At 42.3% G+C, this 23,569-nt stretch overlaps 1 protein-coding gene across 1 annotated transcript in view; it reads left to right on the top strand.

Moving 5' to 3' along the window:
• Nucleotides 1-22,387, top strand: part of Cfap20dc (CFAP20 domain containing) — a 244,874-nt gene extending 222,487 nt beyond the window's left edge. Inside the window, exons 16-17 of the mRNA XM_040747560.1 lie at nt 9,957-10,051; nt 21,818-22,387. Of these exons, the coding sequence (XP_040603494.1) occupies nt 9,957-10,051; nt 21,818-21,821 (99 nt within the window). The 3' untranslated portion in view covers nt 21,822-22,387. The remainder of the gene's footprint in view (nt 1-9,956; nt 10,052-21,817) is intronic.
• The last annotated feature ends 1,182 nt before the right edge of the window (nt 22,388-23,569 follow it).

Genomic DNA, 23,569 nt, shown 5'->3' with positions numbered 1-23,569 from the left:
TATATAAAAGTGCCACTGTTACACCATTGGGGACATCTTTCTGTTCTGGCCATTAATGTTTCGTAGTCCTTATATCTGTGTAGGACTACTGATTGTCATTCTCCTATAGCTTGCGTGGATGCAGACTTGCAATGCCAGTCCTGGCAAGGCAGAGACAAACAGATCCCTTGGGCTGGCTCAGTGGGCCAGCCAGCATAGCCTACTTGGAGAGTTCCAGGCCAGTGAAAGATCATGCCTCAAAAAATAAAATTAAAAAAAAAAGATAGCTGGTTCCCAGGTATTGTCCTCTGGCTTAAAAGAATGCATGCATTCACACCCACAAATATGAAGGGGGAAAGAATGAAATGTTGTAGCATTGGTCTTTCACTGGCCTGGAACTCTCCATGTAGGCTATGTTGGATGGAATTCAGGTCATCATGTTGAATGAAATAAGGCAGACACAGGAAGATAAACACATAGTGCTCTCACTCGTTCATGGGAAGAGTCAGCCAGTTTTGAAGGAAGTAGAATGTAATACTGGGCATGAGACAGAGAACAGCAGGGAAAGAGAGGTGAAAAGAGACAGGGTTCAGAAGGAAATACCAGGTCATGAAGTGGAGGAGTTGCATTTTGTTCTTCTTTAGCACAGCAGCATTACTATAACTTTAAATAATATATGATACATTTCAAAATGACTAAAGATTACAAAATCTTCAACATGTAAAAGTGCAAATATTAGGTAGCCATCAATCCCATTGTCCGGGAAGGGCATTTAAGGTAGCCTCTCTACTATTGCTTAGATTGTTAGCTGGGGTCAACCTTGTAGATCTCTGAACATTTCCTTAGTGTCTTATTTCTCTTTAAACCTATAATGGCTCCTGTAGGGGTGAGCCCACAATACCATTCGGAACTGTAACAGGTCATGTCCAGGGTGTGACAGCTCTTCTGACATCCAACTCCAGTGTCCCCAGGTGTCACTGTTACCACAGGGGATCCACAGTCCCCAATGGCGAGTCTGTGCATGGCTCCTGTAGGGGTGAGCCCACAATACCATTCGGAACTGTAACGGGTCATGTCCAGGGTGTGACAGCTCTTCTGACATCCAGCTCCAGTGTCCCCAGTGTAGCATTGCGGCAGTTAAAATAGATCATGGGTGCATCACACACTGGAGTCAGAGCAGTACCTCTGATGCAGGTCAGTGTTCCTTGGGTGCAGGTGCAAATGGCCCCACTGTCATGCACAGACTCACCGTAGGGGACTGTGGATCCCCTGTGGTAACAGAGACAGCTGGTGACCTGCAAACATTTGCCTGAATCATCCAAGAAGGTGCTTGTAGGGCAGGTGCAACCATCTACAGGGACGAAGTTGACATGGCAGGTGACATCTTCCTCATTCAGGTGGGCTGGCAGGTGTTGATGTGGTATTGGTAGGTCATCGACTTGGGGCAGGTAGTTGTAGCCCTTGTGCAGACGCCATCTCTCCAGTCACTGAGAGTCGCCTTTGGCGGCATAAGCATGCACATAGGAGGACAGAGCGCATGCACACAGGAGGACGGAGCGCATGCACACGGGAGGACGGAGGACAGAGCGCACGCACACAGGAGGACAGAGCGCATGCACACGGGAGGACAGAGCACATGCACACGGGAGGACAGCGCATGCACACGGGAGGACAGAGAAGCACACATGCAGTCCTCACTCTTCTCACACTTGACGTGTCAAACATGCAGTTCAAGAAGTAGGTGCTGGAGTTTACGGCGGTGTGGCACTGGGAAAATGGGCCACTGGCATCAGTCAGCTGAGAACACCAGTGCTGGGCATACTTCTCATTCTCCACGCTGAGGGAGCAGGGGTCCTCAGAGATAATCCTGACATTAGGACAAGCCGCCTGGGTCTTGAAGGTATTGAAGAAGGCAGCTGCTGTGCCCTCTACAACTCCACTAATGGTTTGGAAGTCATCGGCCTGGATACTGTTGAAATTCCCGCAGAGCCCGCAGGTGAGACCCCGGAGCTCAGAACGCACAAACACTTGCATGATGGGCACCAGCTGGACCTCAAGCTGCAGACGCAGACTGGTCTGGGAAGTGATGAAGAAGTTTGAAGGCTGGAAGAGGGTAACATTGGCTGTAGACACTGGCAGTTGGGTATAAATCTGGTTCACAAAGACCTCTCCAGTGGCTTTCACCATGACCACCGTCTGCCCCCCACCCAAGCTCAATGTCACACCCTTCAGACAAGTCTTGCTGTCTATCAGTCCACACTTTCGAAGCTTGGCCAGCACAGTGAAGATGTTGCTGTCACAGGGCTTGCTCAGCACATAGCTGCAGTCCCCATGCATTGTGTGCTGCCTTTCCTCAAATGTGGAGAAGTGGGAACCGCCCAACACTGAGCAGGTGCCAGGGCAAGGGACCTCCTGGCAGCTCCACCGACCTCCAGAGCATGTGCACTTGGTGCAGTCAGTAGAGTAATTGGTACACTGTCCACACCCCAAAGGGGCGTATTGTGGGCTCACCCCTACAGGCTCCCTCTGTTATGCATCTCTTTTCTTGCTCTCCTCTCTCCTTCCCCTGACTTGATCTTCTTGCTCTCTCATGTCCTCCCATGACTACCTTATATGCCATCCTAGAGTCTTCATCCAGTAGCTGATGGAAGCAGAAGCATACACTCACAGCTAAACGCTGTGGTGAGCTCTGGAATCCAGTTGCAGAGGGATAGGAGTAATGAGCAAAGGGGTCTAGACCAGGCTGGAGAAACCCAAAGAAACAGCTGACTTGAACAAGGGGGAGCTCATGGCCCCCAGAATGATTGCTTGGAAACAAGCATAGGACTGTCTCAGACCTCCTGATCATGGGGGTCAGTTAGGAGGCCTGGGCAATCTATGGGGTCTCTGGTAGTGGGTCAGTATTTATCCCTAGTACATGAATGGACTTTGGGAGCCTACTTCACATAGAGGGATACTCTCTCAGCCTAGACACACAAGGGAGGGTCTAGTCCCTGCTCCAAATGACATGACTTTGAAGATCCCCCATGGAAGGCCTCACCCTCCCTGGGGAGCAGAAAGGGCATGGGATAGGAGGTTGGTGGGGGACAGGGAAAGAGGGGAGAGGGAACTGGGATTGACATGTAAACAAGCCTTTTCTAATTTAAATAGATATATATAATAAATAAAATTGAGTTTAAAAAGGTGGAAATATTATTACCCTGGTTTGATTATTATGTATTATGTGTATGCATTGACTCATATAATATACCTGATCATGTGCACAAATCCTGTATCTCATACCGCATTCTATGCTTTTATATTCCTGTGTTTAACAGACACTGAGAAACAACCACTCTGCAGCAGTCTGCTAGGTGCTAGGTAGAGCCAGTGGAGGACTACCTCCATCACATAACCCAGGGCTAAAGCTGAGAGCTGCATTGCCTCATAGTGCTGAGAGCTCAGTTGCCTTGTGGGAAGTAGGGAAGGAATTCTGCCGGATTTGAGAGATAATATTACAGATATCTTCTCAGAAAATATAATGCCTGTGCCGTAATCTAGAGGCTGCGAAAGACTTCATCAGACCAAGTGAGGAGAACAGCAAAGACCCCACCATGGAAAAGAACATGGCAGGAAGTGAGAGGAGAGCCGTGTGGCACAGGAGAAGGATGTAGACTGGGTAAGATGGACTCTCAAAGGCCAAGAGAAGGAATGTGCTTTCTCCAAATACAGTGGCTTCCCAGTGACACCGACTGAGTTAATCAGGAAGGAATATACCACATTTCAGTCTCAGGTAGGGTGTGGACAGCACAACACTGAAGTCCAGAGAGAGAAGCCTGAGGAGCTGAGGGAGCCTTTGCCATAGACAGTATGAAGCAAGAGAGTAGCTTGAACCTCCATGGTTGGAGCAGAGTCAGTGACAAATTGTACTCAAAAGTGGCAGAAATCTGTGACAGAACCTTGAGAAGTTTCCATTTCCCAGTTCCCTTCTGTTGTGAAATATTATTTTAAGGTGTGTTACATTTGTTTGTGCTGTGGAATGTTTGTTTAATGATTCAAAGATGCGTTGCAATCGTTTAACTCTGTGAAGCTGCGTCTGTCTAAAACACCTGGTTGGTCTAATAAAGAGCTGAACGGCCCATAGCATTGCAGGAGAGAGAATAAAAAGTAAGAAAGATCTGGGAGGAGAGATGGTCAGTAAGCAAGACAACAAGGAGAGGAGGACGCTAGCGCCTGCCACCACCACCACCACATAGCCAGCCATGGAGTGAGTAAGCCTGAAAGTGAGATATACAAAAGTAAGAAAAGAGCCAGAGGCAAAAGGTAGATAGGATAATTTAAGAAAAGCTGACAAGAAACAATCCAAGCTAAGACCAGATGTTCATAAGAAAGAATAAGCCTCCGAGAGTGACTTTATTTGGAGCTGGGTGGTGGTTCCCTCAAAGAGCATAAGAGTAAAAAAAAAAAAAAATAACAGCACCCTGATAAAGGTCACTGAACACAGCTTACAGGACAAGTCCTGTCCACTGCCATCATTCTAGATCCCCTTAGAACCCTGCTCAACACCTTTTAAAGTCCCCCTCTGGTTGCTTTTCACACCACAGCAGACATGGAAAGCAGGAGGGACACATGGCTGGCTCACACACTTACTTGTCCAGTGTTTCCCAGAAAGCCTTGAACCCTACCTCTAGGAGAACTGTGGTACAGATGTGCTTTCTTAGGAATCCAGAAATACATAACAGACATATGAGAACAGACTCTGCCCTCCCTGAATTGGAAGTTTGCAACCACATTTATTCTGCTAGAAAACTGGGCCAGTTTCTAGAAGAAACTGAATTTCCCCAAAACTGAGGTATTTACCAGTTTTTCCCCTAGTCTCTTCTGACCAGAGAAGACTTAAAATCTACTTTTCTTTCAGAAGAAATAGTCATTGCAGCAAATGAATGTCACTAAGTAATAGATGGGCTTATAGTTCCACAGGAATAAGAGTCCACCCCCATCACTGTGGGAAATTGTAGCAGCAGGAACACTTAGGGACTGGAACAGCAGCTAAGAACTGAGTGCTCGCATCTCAGACCAAACAAGAAGCAAAAGCAAAGTCAGAATGGTGAGAGTCTTCTAACTCTCAAACCCACCCTTAGTGACATACTTCCTTTACAAGGCCACACCTCCTAAACCTCCCAAGATAGTAACACTAATTGAGGACTAAGTATTCAAATGCCATAACCGCTGGGGAGCATCTCATTCAAATTACCACAAATGTAGCATAAATCCTTGTTAAAATAACACCAATTGTCAATATAATTCTAGTCACTGAGAAAGCTAATATTCTATGTACCTTACTCTATAATAGATTCGTAACACAAATAACTGGAAGAAAATATGGGTGCACTTCTATAAAATGTGGTTGTAGGGAAAGGCTAACTATGACTCTAAATACAGATACCTAAAAAAATGTTGATACATTTGACTACATGAAAATAAAAAAATACTTATAAAGAGGGAAACAGAAACAAAGCAAAAACAAATGGCCAAACAAAAATAGAGAAACTGTGATAAAAGGTGAAAAAGACATAAATGTATGGGTATATTGATACGTATATACACACGACCACATACACACACACACACACACACACACACACACACACACATTTATCAAATGGCTTTAAATGTGAAAATACAATCAAATCTACTTATACTAAGAATTACGACAAATCAAAACTGCCTTATGAAGCAGTTCTCATAGATCAGGTTGGGAAGAATTTAAAAACTTAACACGATGTCCACGTAGTTTTTGCCCTGGGGAAACTGCCACTCTTGCACATTGCTAACGAGAAAGTAGATGGGTGTTGAGGAAATTGTCAGTCTCTAACTATTGCCCCTCATGCAGGGAATTTGTCAGTATCTAACAACACCAAGCATGCCTTTTTGTTTCAAGAATCTTACTTGTGGGAACTTACCTTGGAGACACACCTCCAAGTCTGTAGAGAGACGAAAGCCCAAAGATTTTTCCCTGCAGTGCTCATTGCAGCTACAAGTATTGCAAACATGCCCAAAGGTAGGTTGGAGTTGACATAAATGGTAGTAAACCCACATAACAAAGCATTGTGCAGCTATAACAGTAAGGAAGAAGTCTATAAACATGTGGGAAAGCTTCCCAGGTATATTACAAGCTAAAAATATAAAAGTGAAAAAGGAACTACAAAAGAATTAACTATAGCATGCTGCTTTTGCATGAGGAGAGGGGGTTTTTAAAGGAATATGTTTGTAGATATACATACTTGCATGTAGTAACTGTAAAAAAAGAAAAAGGCCATAAATTTGAAGGAGAATGGGGATGAGATAGGATTTGGAAGGAGGAAAGAGAAGAAAAAAATGTTGTAATAAGTTATAATCTCAAGTTTAAAAAAGAGGGTAAAACAAGCAAAATATTACTCTTAACAGAGTGAGTAGGAATAGGCCAGAGGGAGAGTCCACAGGGGTGGATAGAAGGCTCTGACTTTATCTGAACAATTGTTCTGTGCATTTTGATTTTTCAGTTGTTAATGTTTTTTTAATTCAACAACATTTCTTTAAAAATAATATAACTTAAGGAAAATTGAGGGGGCAATCCTAACAATGTAATAAGAACAGAAACAGACAATTTGCTTTCAAATGAGTAATACAACTACACTGAAAAGGGCCAGAGAAGGCTAACTCAAGAAAATTTTGAATAGTTTGACTACAGGGGAAAAAATCCTGAAAGTATAGAACTCTTAAAAAGCAGGGGTGTAGTTGGCTGGAATGTTTGTTTGTGTTGTTTTGTCAGTTTTCATGTGGTTTGTGTTTTCTTTCACTTAGCATATTGAAGACCACTTTTTGTGTGTCTGTAACCATTAACCTGAGGAGAATGGGAGCAGGTTGCTCTCTGTCAGAAATGAGAGGATAGTGAGCACGTGCTGCTGGGTTAGTGTGGTAGGAATCAGTACAAGTTTCTGGTTCAAGATGAGTAGCCATCAAATGTTTCTAGTAAAGAACCAGATAATGAAGACTGAACTCTGTTGTAGTAGACAAAAGTAGCCATAGACATTACTGGAATGCAAACTTGTGACAGTAATCTGATGAAGCAACATTTGTGGACACTGAATATTGAATTTCATATAATTTTCATATGCTGTGAAACATATCCATTTAACCAGTGAAAATATAAATGACTAAAATAAGTTTGCATACTAGATAAAAACAGACTGTGAAATAGACTTGGCCCATGGGCCATAGTTCACAACTTCTGGTTGACTAGCCAAATGATTAATTATAAATATAATGAAATGTTATTTTTTAATCTTAGTAAATGTTATACAAAACTTCTTTGTAATCCTTTGGTCATTTCTTTTTAAGTTTGAGATTACTTTTAACCACAAAATAAACAATTATATATTGTCCACACCTACAGTGGTAAAGGAATAACATCAAGTCGTTTGTCCAACATTCAAACAAGTTGAACTACCATTCATGCTGCCTGAATTTCCTAGACCAAAAGTAGGACGGACGGACGGACACACACACACACACACACACACACACACACACACACACACACACACACACACAGTGGAGAGTTCCTGGTCAGAAATGGGAAGAGGGTCTTCAAATAATACCATTCTTTTCCCCTGCTCACCTGTTTTTCAACATTGTTATTAAGAAACGAGGTCCCTGGGCTCATTTGACCTCATGAATTTCTGTAGTACAGGAATTTTTTGGTCTGCTATAATTAAATGGACTTAATAAATGTCCTGTTAGCTTAAATGTCTGTGACAAACCCTTTCTGATGTCCTTAATGTGTTACTATGAAATTCAATTACACAGCATGCTCACCTCGCTCATTTCGACAACCAAAATCTAGGGATAACTGTAAGTGATTGAAAGTCTCTTAAGAAATTCTAAGTGGGAACTGAGTAATTTTTACATTAAAATATCTGTATACTGAGATAATGAGTGGCTTGCAGAAGAGAACCATCTGCTGTGTAACCCAGTGAGCATTCTGCATCTCTTACTGGTTTAACTCCGGAAAGCCATGTCCCACCTTGGTTTGTCACAGTAGGTCAGGCCACAGCATGGGCTTCCTTGATCAGAGTGTCACAAGTGAAATTTACTGAGTAATAACTCTGTACCTAGACCCATGCCAAATGAGCTCGGTCTAAATCTGTAAGCAAAACGCAGAAACATTACCATCTTTCTCCTTCCTACAGGTCAAGCTGAGCAGCATTAAGTGATTTGGGCAATCTCTTACTGTAAGGAAAAAGGATCTGGTGCTGACCTGAGAGCTGGTACTGTTAGCTTCTGATTAGAACTGCTTCCCATTATAGATTAAAGAAAGTATGGAATACAGAAATTTAGAAAGAAAACATTGCCATAGAACTTAGAAGAAGGGGGTAAACAATATAGGGCACTAGTACCCGTGCAACAAATAGGATTGACATTGAATGATCCTGTGTGTTCCCCAGCCTGCCCCCTTCCACCTCAGCAGATCAGGAGCGGGTCTAGGGATGAGAATCATTTGACTCTTGCCTTCTAGACAGCACTATTTGAATTGTCCCTGCCTAGTTCTCTAGCGGGGTCGGGGGTGGGGGTAGCAGGGAATAGGAGACTATGAGAGAGGAGGAGGAAGAAGGGAAATATAAAGTTCTACACCAGATCCAAGGCTGGCTTGTGCTCACCTCATGTAGAGAACACTGTCATCCAGGACACATCACATGTGATTGTGTCGAACTTTCTCATCCAAGATCAGAAAGATCGTCATCTCTGCCGTATCTCTTCTGATTTGCTGACCTTGTCCGTTATGGGGGAAAGTGAACTACAGGTTGATGAAGTGCTTTAGTGGACTCTGGTGCTTGTCCCCTAGCCTGAGGACTTGAGGTTGATCCCGTGGCCCACAGAGGGGAAGAAGAGAATGACTCCTCAAGTTGTCCTTGGAACCCCACATGCACATCATACACCCACAAATAATTTTAAGTAAAAATACTATTTTCTTGGCAATAGTAACAAAATTTGAATCATTTTTATCTCTTTTATTTTTGAGATTATAGTGTAACTCATTTTCCCTTTCCTACCTACCGGCAAACCTTCCCATATACCTCTCTTTGCTCTCTTTAAAATGCATGGCCTCTTTTTTCATTAATTGTTGTTACATGCATATATATATATATATATATATTCCTAAGTATGACTATTTTATTTTTTTATTTTTAAATTTAAATTAGAAACAAGGTTGCTTCACATGTCAATTCCAGGTCCCTCTCCATTTCCCTCCCCTCCTCCTGCACCCTCCCACCAATCCCCTCAATATCCCCTCATTTCCCAGGCATCAGACTGGGATTCAAGAGCTAACCCTTGTCAGGTCAGCTGTCTCTGGGGGTTAAACCAGCCCAGTCTTAATCCCTTTGGTCATCAGTCCTCCCTCTTTGTCACTGGCTTTCTTGAGTTCATCTCAGTGCTTAGCCGTGGGTGTCTGCCTCTTCTTCCATCAGCCACTGAATGAAGGTTCTTTTTCCCAGACTCTCTGGCCATGGGATTGTAGGCTGGCACTCCCCGGTTCTATGTCTAAAATCCATATATGAGAGAGTACATGCCATGTTTCTCTTTTTGTGACTGGGTTACCTCACTCAGGATGGTTTCTTCTAGTGCCATCCACTAAATATGACTATTTAGTCTTTATAATGTTACTTGTATGTCTGTTTTCAGGGCTGACCATTTAGTATTGGATACCCAACTGATAAGAAGAGAAATGGTTACCATTTAGCTTGTGGATTTAATCCAGCATCTCATTGGTTAGGTGATCAACTCTTTATTAACCTGGTCACAAAACTGACTATTAGTTTCTCAACCTTTTTCTTACTGAAACAAGAGGGAAGATAGTGTTTCTTTGTAAAGCCAGGAGACGTGAAAACCAAGGGGAAGCTTCAAGTGCACACGTGAGGCTACAGCTGTATTTCTCACCTGCTTCCTTTTCCCCTTAGAGACTGGTTGACCATGCTGAGCCCACCAATTGTCCCTCCCAGTCAGCAGCCGGCAGAGCAGCCTCTAGAGTCCTCTGCAAGTGCAAGTGTGCAAGGTAAGAGTACCAGAAATGCTATGCATAAAAATACAAAGGTCATTTGCTACAGATAGAGAAAAAGCAGCCACTCTGAGACACTGCTGCTTTCATAGTGACTGTACAGACTTGCGCATCCAAACTAAGGTCACCTGTGCCTCATCTTGTATGCAGTCCGTTACTGAATAGATTGCAGAGAGGAATGGCTCTGTTCTGAAGGTTCGGCCCAGGGCAACATAGGGTTGAAGGCATCAGGAGTGTCTTTGATGCCTGCATCAGCACCATCTGATTTCCAGCTATAGCTCTTCCCACTGTGTGACCACTGTGACTTTAGTTGCCTGCTCTACAGTGCCTGCCCGGCCCCACATGCTAATTTGTTGTAAAGATTCAGTAAGGTATAATATTTGAAGCACTTAGAACAGTGACTGCCAAATACCAGCAGCTGGTATCACAGCAGTTCAGTCCATGCCTCTCAGAACACTAGGGTACGGTCGTGCATTGTGTAATGGTGTTTTGGTCAGGAGTAGACCTCACACATATGACACCGGCCTGAAAAAGTTATAGTGGAACTAGGAAATTCCTACTTCCTGGTGTCCTGTCATCACATCACGTCATCATCACACATCATAACAAGATACATTGCCTATGTATTTATGAGGTGCTAATATAAACAATGCACGGGATCACATGTGGTTAAAAATATAGCACGCATCATCACACACAGTACACAATGCATTACAATAAACTGTTACTGGCTCATGTACTTGCTGTACTATACTTTTAATCGTTATTTTAGAATGTTCTCCTGTCCACTAAAGTGTGTTTGCTATAAAACTGCATGCCATGCTATACCAGTAGCTTCATAATTCTTCTGTTTACTATTTACCAGTGCCGATGGGAGACACATCAAATGGCAGAGCCAAGCCATCTTGGCTTGCATAAATTAGTGCACTCTGTGACACTCATACAGCAGAATCACTGCATTTTTCTATATCACTGAATGACCCCATTGTGAAATGACTTTGCCTGTATGCATTTGCCTTAAATTAGAGATGCAGCGTCTCACTAAAGTGAGAGCATGACATACCTACAAACACTGCAGTCATTGTAGGACACTGGAATGAAAATCCCCTCTGTGACAGGGAAGTCATGAAGATGAGCCACTGGGTTTTAATTAGGAGCAGGCAGCCTGGATATCAGGAAGGGTTGGAAAAGGAACACTGGAGACTCTCCAGACTGGAGAAGAAAGTCATTTGTCAAGGTGCCTGTTTAGTATGCATCAAACCTAGCATGGGGACACGCACCTGTAATCATAGCGCAGACAGATCAGGAGTTAACAATTATCCTCAGCTAGTTCCAGGCTAGCCTGTATTATATAAGAATCTGTCTCAAAACTAGAAACAAACAAAAAGAATCTCTAGTGAAAACAGTGAGTAACGCAGCCAGGATGGAAGGGAACTCTAGTTCACTCAAGTGCAGAGTTGGAGTGACAGTTGACCTCCAATGAGACTCTCTGGAACAATTTTCTGAATTGAATTTTGAAGAGGGAAGAACACTACATCTAACTTTTTTTAAGTGAAACTAATATAAATCGCTCCAACAAAAGCGCCAGGCCCCCCTCTCCCAGCTGCCCCAGGAAAGAAGTAGAGCATCCGTTTTTCTTCAGGGGTAGAGAATTCAGTGTGAGAGCTCATATATCTGACTTGAACTTTCTGGCTGCCCAAGGGATGGAGATGTCTCTGTGATTTACTGCCTGAAATTGATTATGCCCCTCAAATTGGGAAACTTTTTAGAGGTGTACATTTATAATTACTTATGACAGAAAAATAGAATCTTGGCTGTCAGGGGGAGACCTTGCTGTGAGGGAACAAATAATATGTTATGTTAAGTGTCCAAAATAAACCACAGGAACCAGGAGCATGGTCCTTGAGCAAAGGCACTATATATATATATGTGTGTGTGTGTGTGTGTGTGTGTGTGTGTGTGTGTGTGTGTGTGTGTGTGTGCGCTTTATTTGTAGGCAGTGAGAACTCACTTCAAAAGAAATCTCGGTATACAAAAGAGGTCAGGGGAGAATGGGTGACTCAGAGTCCTACCCTGGGTCTCTGATGCAATCAGTAAACTGGTTAGGTTCAGCCCATTGTTCACCTCAACAGGTAACTAATTTGCCAAAAATCTATTTCCAGTCACAGCCCTTGCTAAAATGAGGCTTTTTCTACCTCAGTATCTTTCTGCTGAACCACTGTACAGTTTATAACTGTGTGTTTTGTTTTTTGTTTTTTGTTTCTTTAAGTTGGAACCAGAGAGAAAGGGAATCATACATCTTGACACTTCTGGGACAAAAATAACAGTTAATGAGTGATCTATCTTTTCATGTTCCAGTCCTTCATGTGTAGCCTCTAAAGTATGAGTACTGTTATCATTCCCATCTTGCATATAGTTCTCTCAGGCTGTGCAGCAATGCATTGGATCACCTCACCTCCTTCCCCAAAGGAGAAGCCAATATAGTTGGAGCAGCTTGAGGTAAACAGCCTGATGAACTGACTAACATGTAATTTTAGAAGACTTACCCAAGCCATACAAAGGAAATGCACAAACTACTTCTAGACCTGGGCCCCAAGATTCCTGCCTCTGCCTTATTCAGTAGGAGTCTATCCCAGCCAGTTTCTGCCCAGCCTGAACATCTCCAGTACACCTCCACCGTAAGTGAGCCATGCACCTGGCAAAACCGTGTTGTGCTCACAGAGTTCCGTTCTGATCGCTGCCATGGACTGAAGGACAACTGTCTGGCTCTTCATGATTCCTCCTAGACCATAATACATTTGTGGAATATCAATTACCACAAGCACAAGTGCCCTTAACACTTACTAAAAAAGTGTTCATTCGGAGCCTGTGTAAAATGTAAAATGGGAAGTGAAGATTTCAGAACTTACTCAAAAAAACTACTGAGCTGACCTTTTGAAAATGAACCTTACTTTGCTGGAAGAATGGTTGTCAATTTGTTTTTGACATTTGTTCCTTTACAGATATGACCCTTAAATTATTCATGCCTACCAGCTCCGACATGGAATAATAATCAGTCCTTTCTTCAGCCTGTAGACCTCGCCGCAATTCACAAAATTAGGAGGAACAAAGGCTTTCCAAGGAGTTTTTGGCATAGTCAGAGTCTCATAAAAATAACACTCCTGCATGTTCTTTACAGCAGTGTCACACAGGCCATTACTTTAAGAACAGTTATTGGTCTCCAAGATACAAATAGGCAGCAAATGCTTTTTTATGCAATATCCAAATTACTAGTAAAGAATTCACAGAATTCTCACCACTCCCTATAGCCAGACAGACAGAGGGGGGTATGTGGCTGCCTACTCCCCATCAACAGAATTATTCTTTCATAGTTCCTCTGTTTAGAGCTACATAATGACTTCACTTTAACAGTCTGGGTCTAAGAGGCCTGACTCACTGAGCATCAGTGGTACCTGGTGCCTACAGCAATGTCCAGGACATAGTGAACACTCCAAAAAGTTCTGCTAAGTAGATGAGTGTTTGGTCCATGGAAGACACAGGGAATTTTGAGCTAGCCTGTGGATTTTCTTAGGATTTATTTACAATTCAAAGCAGGTTACAGATGCAGTAGCTGGTGGCACACCTATAATCACAGCCCCAAGCCCAGTCTGTATAACAAAATACCTATCTTTTTTTCTTAAACCTTAATTGACTTTATTTTTCCAGAACCACAAATGTACTCTGTCTTGGGGGATGGAATGTTCTTTGTTTTTTATAAGTTCTTTGAGAATTGTATACAATGAGTTTGGGTCATAGTCACCCCCCACAACTCCTCCCAGATCCACCTCCCCACTTCCCTTCCCACCCAACTTTGTGTCTTTTTGTTTCACCAAGGCCAGTTTGTGCTGCCCAAATGTTCTTAGATGTGTGACCTTCCACTAGACGTAGTTGACTTGTCAGGGGCAACACTCCTTGAGAAAACTGGGAAACAAAGGAATCAGTGAGTTATGATAGAATCTTAATGAGGTAACTTCTGCTTTCCCTGAATGATGTAGAAATTTTCTGTAGGACATTATATCCTATATGACAGTGAGGTCAGAAGAGTAGCCTGTCTCACACACCCAAGTGTGAAGGAGCCCAGTGCCACAGGCCTGACCATGTGTAGCTTAACCCATTCTGTGGCACTACCACAGAATACCTGCTGAGGTTAGAAAAACCACACAAGTGACCGATTAAATCTAGTAAGGTCCTTCTGTGAGGCTTTCTGAATTCAATAGTTCTCTTCGTGGTTGTGGGAGTGGGGAAAGAGGTCATCCTTGGGTATTGTACCTCAGGAGTCATCTACCTTGTTTACTGAGACATGTTTTTCATCTTGCCAACTAGTCTAATGTGGCCATCAGGTCCAAGGGTCTTCCGACATTCCCCTTCCAAACACTGAGATGATGCGTTTTAGGGATCAACTTGAGTCTCCATGCTTACCAGGCAAGCATTTTGCCAGCTGAGCTGTCCCTCCATTTCTCAATAGCCCTCTTAGTACCCTATTTAGACCCCCAACTCAACTTCCAGCTTATGATTCATGGTTTTTCTACCACATTCTAAAAGGCAGTGTTCCTGTCCCTTCTCTGGGACAACCTATTGCTGTTTGTTCCCAACTTAAGCTTGAGGTAAAGAGATATCTTCTCTGAATCACTTTCAGGGCCCAGGGCTGTCTCCTCTGTAGCTCTCAGAGGTTCTGGTCCAGCAGCATGCTCACTACTGTAAAGAGGCGCCCTCCTCTCAGGAATACAAGTCTGCTCTTTAATAGAAACAAACACATTGCTGACTCTAAAGCTCTAGTCCTCTTCTGGAGCCATCCCTACTTAGGGAGAACCACATGCTCTCCAGAAAGGATTACAGCCCAGCATGGAAGTCCAGCTTCCCTTGCTGAGGAGAGAATGCACAGTTAGTTCAGGGCTGGCACCTGACCATAAGTCAAGCTTATGTGAAAGCTGTAGACTCTAGCTAAGATCTTCCCTAACATGTGACAAGTCACATTTGGAGAGACAACCTGCAAGGAATAAAGTTGCAGTAACCCTTAAATAAGCATCCAGGTCCCTCAGTGTGACCCTTAAGTGACATCTCCCAAGTAAAACAGTCTCACTCGTCTACATAGAGGATATTTCATTGAGTGATACCTGGCATGTGATTTGCCTTCCACAAGCAATACAGCTTTCTAGTAGAAGAGCCTTTTCATCATTTGAGCTCCACCTTTGGCTTTCTGTCTTCCTCCACTTTGAAGGCACCAGTTTGCTGAAGACCAAAATTGAGTGGTTCACAGTAGACCTCCCGGATGCTAGTATGCTTGAATTTCTCATTCTCTGAAGGATGCTGGTAACAAGACTCTGCAGGCATCCGGTGTTAGGCAGAATCTTATCTCAAATGTCATCTATATTGATTCTCAGGCTTACAACTCCACAGTGATTGCCTCACTGGTGAATCACTTAAACAATAGTATATTAGTATGCATATAAAAATACAGTCAGTCATTCCTTAGGATCTATAGGAGGGAAAATGCATTTTTTTTAATTCTAGAGACTGCATCAGAAAATTGAAAATCAAGTAGAGTGTCTTGATTCCAAGATTTTAAATCTGATAAAGCAGTGCCCTTCATTTATTTTCAAGCATTAAGCCTTACCTTGCAATACAGGTTTTCTATTATCCACAGTTAAAATGCATTAAATATAGATAATTAAACAGTTCCATTAATTGTGTCTCAAAGGTGAACTGGAGGGGTTATTCACCCGAACTGATCTGACTGAGGGAGGGCAGCCATTATTGTTGCATTCTATCTGACTCTGCTAGGTTTTCTTCTGTTATTGCTGCTAAACAATTTCAAAGTAGATGAGGCTGAAAGTTTGTACATAGATTACTATCTGAAAGGTATTTTATTTCAGTAGAAATGGCTTTGTTATAGAGAGAAGAGTAAAAATGTAATTTGGACGCCTGTCCAGATGCTCTGAGCCTGGTAGCAGAAAATGAGTTTATTTGTTAATTTGTCCTTTTGGAGTTCCTATATCCAGTCTTTAAATAGAGCAATTTAGCATTTTAAGGGGAAAAATTTTTAACTTTGCAGTATCTGAGAATATAATTGAAAATTACCCCATACCCATGCAGGATAATTACCTTCCAAAACATTCCCCAACACTTGACATCATAGTGGCAATTGCTTAATGATACTATAATTTCATTATGCAGAGCTTCCTATGGCAAAATGATTAAGTTAGAGGCCTGAGAAATTAAATTACAATGAAAACAAAACCTTTAATGTAAGTTTAAAGTACTTATTTCAATGTAAAATTATACATAAGCTCACCCAATTTTTGTATAAATACCATTGTTGGTAGTTTTAAAATCCATTCGTTTAAAGCTTTGGTACTAAAACTCACAAAACTAAGTTAGGCCCATAATTCTAATGCATGAAGTTCCCATTCTGTGGGTGTATGTGCCAAGGTGAATGCATTCCTACAGCAATTGCTGCTTTGGTTTGTTTGCATTGTATACAAAGAGCTCTGCTAATGAATCAAACCTACCTAGATCACTTTGCAGTGGGGTGATAAGACCCACAGCCCACCACAGTGGTTATTTTCATCTTGAAAGATCCCCAGCTAATTGTAAAATGTATTGAGTTTTCCAGTATAACAACACCAGCTTACATTGTTATTGTTTTTAATGCAGGCACAGAATACACTGAACAACTGCACAGACCACCTTTCTCTTGCCTCAAGGTTGGTCTAATCAATGCATTAGTAAAAAGAAATTAAATGGCAGATCCACAAGCACTCATGATTCATCATTAACCTTGTGACTTATGACTTTCATATTATATTTGATAGAAAAATTAGTTTTCCTCTGTGAAGTAAATGATTTTTGGTCTAATAACTTTTAATCAGAGATAAATTTGTCTTAGTGCCCTATATAAACTAGTAGGGAACTTTTGATTTCATTCAAACCCATTGTGCTGTTTTTCTCTGTCAGTAGTAAAAAATCAAACAGATAAAATTTGGGGGCCCAAGTAAACTATAAGGAACATACCCCCTTGCGTGTCCAACTCAAATAGCCTACGTTCCCCATAATGATGAGTGTCTTAGTTAGGTTTCTGCTGTTATGATAAAGACTATGATCAAAAACAAAAGAGGGGGAAGGGTGTGTTTCAGTTTACATTGAGTTCATCACTGAGGGAAGTCAGAGCAGGAACCTAGAGCCATGAGGAGAGCTACTTACTGGTTCGCTCCCCGTGACTTGCTCAGCCTGCTTTGTTATGTGTAGCACCGGAACCACCAGGCCAGGGGTGGCACTGCCCACAGTGAGCTTGGCCCTTCCACATCTGTCATCAATCAGGGAAATCACTGCAGGCTTGCCCACAGGCCAATCTGGCCGGAGCATGTTCTCAATTGAGGTTCCCTCTTCAAATGACTCTAGTTTATATCACATTGGATAAAACTACCTAACACGATGTTTAGAGCATTTGTTGAGAACTCATTGTATGCTGAGTATAATGTCACTCTATCCCCACTGGAAAGATGCAGGCACTATTAATATCCCAACTTACACAAAATTGAGACTCAGCAATGAATTTTCCCAGGTCTCTTCTGTGAGGTAGATATAGGATGTGGAGTCATTTTCACATTGTCTAAATGTCTTATGGTCTGCCTCTACAAAGCCTTTGGTTCCTGCGTATAACTGTATTGATACTTGCAAATTACAAAACATGTATAGTTTGTAGTTCATGATTTATCACATCAGTATCCTAAATATTAATAACCACCATTTACTCAACAACTACTCTGTGCACCGTGCCATGCACATCACCACATCCAATTTAACCCCCACCCCAAAGCCCTATGGCAGACACAGTGTGATGAAATCAAGGTCTAAAGAGGCAAATGAACTTGCAGCTAGACACCATTCAGGCAGCCATCCCCATCTACAAGGATGCTGGAATTTGAAGTTTGGAAATCTGGTATTTTTAGCCTTCTGGAAGAGCAACACCCAGTTAACCCCTTGTTAACCTTCTGCATCTGCTTTGTTTGTATGGGTTAGTCACGTACATCGGAAAGCAACCTTCAGCTTCTGCACAAGAAAGAAATGGGACAGAAGCAGAGCCACGGAGGCCATCCCTAAGGCAACAAAAAAGATAAGGGAAGGCAACATTCCTTCTCAGACCTTCTGTTCACTAAAAATTGTGCCAAGTACCCAGGTTGGCTACCACTGTTCATCCAATGTGGTTGATAGCAAAGTCCTGTAACACTTCAAGAGTATAAACCCTGGTAGTCCAAGGTTACAGAAGCTCATCAGAGGAGTCACTGGGTGTGGTCCTTTGTGTTATGTGTATCCTATACAAAACCCTCTATGAGTACTGCTCTGGCTTTCGCCCTCTCTAGAGCACATTTCCATTTACTGGCCAGTTCTATGCTAAGAGAATTCCTCCTTGTTCTGAGCCAAAATAGAAGCCTAAAGCCTTCTTGCCTCCTCCTGGGACCCCACCAAAGCCTCTAAACTCCTCATGCCTATACCACCCTCATTTTTAAAGCAGGAAGGGCTAATGCCCCCATCACCAAGCTTTTCCTTTGAGCCTATGGAACTCAATACCCCTGACCTCTCAATAGACTCCGTCATATTCACCAGTAAGTTCTAAAATATGAGAAGTCAAATTTCTTCAGCTTATACATTTAATATTTGAAAATGTAGGACACCTTTACATTTTTCTAGTCTATCTCATGTTTAAATTCCCAATTAAATGTGTGAATCCACACCCTTCAGAAAAACATCAGGCATGGTGTTAAAAGCTAAATTTGGGCACATTAAGATTTTAAAGAGTTTATTTGAGCAAAGAGAATGCATGCGCTGGTCACCACTAATCTGAAGCCCAGGGGGCTCAAGTAAGGGCAAGAGAATGAGGAAACTTTGATACGTGTCCTTGAAAGCTAGACCAAAAAGATGACTGTGGATGACTGGAGTAGAAGGAAATTCAAGGATTCTTAGGCAGTATCTCAGTAGCAGGACTCACGTACTATTGGTTGCTTTATACACTGAGCTTGGGTTTTGGTTTGCTTAATAAGTAGGAACCCAGGGAACAGGAACAAGTTCAGATTAATAGCCTGTTATTTTTCTCAAGGGTGTATGAGAAGGGGTGCTGAGCTTAAATCTCATAACTTGACTCTGTCCCTAAGGGATACCTGCCTCTTCTATCCTCACAATTGTTTATGGAGGGCACTAGTGAAAGCTCCTTCCAGACCACTAGGGCTAATCCAACGAAACACCAGCCAGCAGGACTGATGCATCCATTCCCCTTAGCCCCAGTTTTTGCAGATTTCAACTCAAAAGAACCAAGCCATCCTATGTTTACTACATTCCCTAAGAAAAATATCAAATGATGTTTTTTCTATTACTCTTTTGGCTCTTTATCCTTTTGACAGGACCCACGTCACCCAACTCCCAAGTAAATCACACATGGAAGTTATTCTTAGTTATGAATACCAGGCCTTCATTTGGTTGTTTCTAGTCATCTTTTCTTAAATTAACCCAACTACCCTTTCCCTCTGGGCTTTTATCATTCTTACTTCTGTATTTTTTACTTTACTTCCTACTCCGTGTCTGGTGAGCCCCTGATGTCCTCCTCTCCTATCTCATTTCTCCCTTCTTCCTTGTCTCTCCTCCGACACTCTGCCTACCAGCCTTGCCTATGCTTGCTGCTGCCTGGCTATTGGCCATTCCACTCTTTATTAAATCATCAGGTGTTTTAGATAAAGAATCACAGAGTTTAAAAAATGCAGCATAAGCAAAATTCACACACCTCAAAATAATATTCCTAAAAAATCTGTTTCTTATCTTTGTGTGCATAGCTCCCACTCAGGGTTTGACTCTAAGAAGGGTTATGTTAAATGGTCCAGATGGTAACAAGAAAGGTTGGCTGAAGAGTGGCTTCAAAGGGTTGCTCATCATGTGAGCACATACCTATGGACCTAACTCCAGTTTGCCAATGTCCTGATAGTGATTGTGACAGCTCACTCTGATCTAGCTGGGTAACATGCAAGCCCCCTCACCACCACCACCTTGTACTATGAGCTGTTAACATTTAGGTTGGTGGGTTTTGTGTATTGTATTGTATTGTATTTTTAAGTAGGGTATTATAGTGCCCAGGCTGATCTAGAACTCATGGTCCTTCATCCCCTGACTATTGAGATTATAATTCTGTACCCACTCCCATAAAATCATGGGCTTTTATTTATGCCTTCAACAATCAAATTTGGGGACTGGGACAATGACTCGGTCAGTAAAGGGCCACCACACAAGTATGAGGACTTGAGTTCAGATTCCAACACTCAAATAAAAGCCAAGAATAGGAATTCACAACTCTAATCCCAGGACTGGAAAGGTGGAGATGAGTGAACCCATGAACTCATTGGCCAGTGAATCTAGCCAAATCCATGAGCTACAGGTTCTGTGAAGAATACTGTCTCCAAAAATAAGATGGAGAGCAATTGAGCCTGACACCAGACACTGATCTTTGACCTTACATAAACACACACACACACACACACACACACACACACACACACACACACACACACACTGAACCTCTGTCACTTGCAGATCTTTCTCTCATGCTCACTGCTAAAGCCCTTTGGACGTCAACCTTGAGGAGCTCTCAGCCCACTTGTTCTTAGTGGCCTAAGCCAACTAAGAGAAAAACATCTAACCACCTCCCTTTCTCTGAGCCTGACCTTCTCACTCAGAAGTGAAGACATGGACTTTCTGAAGGAAATAGGACTCTCTTCCAAGTGCCAAAGTTCTTTACACTACTGGGCACACAAAGGAGCTCAGAAAGTATTCTTGTAAGACATTTTTAATTGTGTACTACTTATTGAAAACCCGGCTAATGATTTAGGCAACATGTGTTCCCTCTACTGAAGTCATCATCTAAATCCCCATCAAGCTTATACCTTCCTACCACAAAGGAAACAAAAGTTCATCTCTCATGCTGTGTGTTATGGATCTTAGCTTTGTAAATGACATCATTTAAATACATAGTTGGTAGCCTTTTGGAACAAAAATGAATAAGGACTCTCTCTTTTGAGCTGGAGTCACACTGCTCTGCATTAGATACAGCTCTGGCAAATGTAGGACTTTAGAATTGTGGTAAATGAATTTTGGATATCATCCAGCATTTCCTGGTCCCAATGTATGTCCTTTGATCCTTTGACTCTGCCATTTTATTCTTTTTCTTTCTGGCCCTTCTCTATACCATTTAGTTTTGCTTGGTGTTTTATTGTTGGTTTTTTTTTATTCTTTTATTTTTATGTGTAAGAGTGTTTTACCTGCCTGCATGTCTGTGAACCATGTGTACAGTGCCCAAGGAGGCCAGAAATGGGTGTTGGATGCCCTAGGACTGGAGTTACTACTGAAAGTTCAAACTGTCATGTAGGTGCTGGGAATCAAACCCGGATCCTCTGGAAAAGCAGTCAGTGTTTTTAACCATTGAGTCACCGCTCCAGCTGCCTGTTTACTTTTTATCCTTCATTGTGGAGCTGACCCTTTGAATCCCTGACATTTCCTCTCAAATGTACACCCCTCATGTAAACTCAAGTTCCTACCCTGTTCCTCCTTCCTAGCCTAACGGTTGCCTTCGTAGAGAATGTTTCTTGAGTGGTGGTAATCCCTGCCCTGCCTCCCTTCTGGGGTGGCGCTTTAGGAATTCTGTGGCAGGCCAATCGCTAATGTGTCTGTGGTTCCCCTGGCCCACAGGTGAAGAAGACCTGAGTGCAGAGGAAGATGAGGAAGTGCTGACTCTGTTGTATGACCCATGTCTCAACTGCTACTTTGACCCTCAGACTGGGAAATACTATGAGTTGGTGTAGCTCCTGCCCCCAGGGCAGAAAGCAGCCACAGCGGATGGAACATGACCATGACAGCAGCATGACAACCACAGTGGGCACCGTGACCTCTGTGTTGTGCAGGTGGGCCCAAAGAGTCAAAAGAATTGGAGAGAAGTTCCGTGTGAGTGACGTTCAATGTTAAGAATGCCTGCATTCTCTTTGTAGCTGTGTGTGTGACTTTGAAACTTGTGTAGGAATTAAACCAGACAACAGATTTAGGTCCTGAATTTGCTCTTAGTTGTTCAGTCCCTTCGTCTAAGTCTTATTATGTTATATAAGCAAATTAAGAATTACTCAACTTTCCAGTGTTAATCTGTAATAAATTATGGCTTGCTACACTACATAAAGTGCATTCTTTTTTAAAAGATGCCTGGAACATTTTATAGCTTGTTTGTATTAAAATAAAGTGTAGTGGTCAAAAGACCACTTCCTTTTTTTCTCCCTGTTGTCTTTACCAAATTATTCCTAGGCCACTTCTCATTCCTTTGGACTCTTAGGAAACATGAGCTAGTTGGATTTTGTGATCATGTTTCTGAACTGACTTCTCAGTCCGGTGCCTTGAGCGAGCACTTGCAGAGATCACAGCACCATGAAGATTAGACTGCTCAGCACTGCACTTGCTTTTGCGCCTCTTTTACCACTTACCTTTGAATTCTAATACTCGAGCTCTATGGATCCAGATGTAAGAAGGAGTTGCCATCTAAACACCCTTTCATGCCTCACTGCCTCTGTGACCTGTGCCTAGAGAGCCTGGGTGGCTTTCTCTTGTCTTTAAGACAACATCAGAGCAGCTCTGCTTGCATCCCAAGGCAAGAAGTGTACGTGTCCTGCATCTAGGTAGCTGGCCTTGAATAGTGTGCCAAGTGTGTTAAGACTAAGCTGGGAAAGTTCTTATTCACAGGCATGTGTTGTTTTTCTATAGAGCTTTTTAATAAGAAAAGGTACTGTTAGAAAGAAAAAATTATTGGTGTGTGGTTGGATTTAACAGCAGTGCTCTGATTTCATTTAATGTTGCTTGATAGAGGAATAAGAACTTTTTCCATAGCAGATTGGGCTCCTGTCCAAAGGATCATACATTATTTAAAGCCATGTTTGTGCTTGATAAGCTTTTAATCCTTTTTCTCAAATTATACCTTTGTTATGAATGTCTCTCAAATATCTTCATGTTTACAAAATGAAAATGAATAAAACGAGGCTCCATAAAGCATGCAAAATTATAAAAGATTTAGAGTTGGTTGGAGGGGTGTTATTTTAATTTTTGACTGTCTTGGAACTCTCACTCTGTAGACCAGGCTATCCTCAAACTCACAGAGATCCACCCATCAGTGCCAGAGTGCTGGGATTGATGGCATGAGCCACCATACCCACAAAAGTTGGAGTTATCTTGATTAAGAGCTTGAAGATTGAAATGGGGGTTAAAAGTCTTTAAACCTATTTTGAATAGACTTGAGGCTATCCACAGAGTAGACCATGTCGTTCAAAAGTTTTTTAGTTAGGGTTTGCAGTTACATCAAAACATGAGCTTCTTATTAGGGAGGAGGGTAAGGATGCAAGAATGTCTCATACATCCCAAAACAGATTGCTTCCAAGTTTCCAGGAAGATTTAAGAAGAGATCCCAAG

Source organism: Mesocricetus auratus, unplaced genomic scaffold (genome assembly GCF_017639785.1).
Source record: "Mesocricetus auratus isolate SY011 unplaced genomic scaffold, BCM_Maur_2.0 Super-Scaffold_100006, whole genome shotgun sequence".
Lineage (NCBI taxonomy): Eukaryota > Metazoa > Chordata > Mammalia > Rodentia > Cricetidae > Mesocricetus > Mesocricetus auratus.
This window is presented reverse-complemented; position numbering and strand designations above follow the sequence as displayed.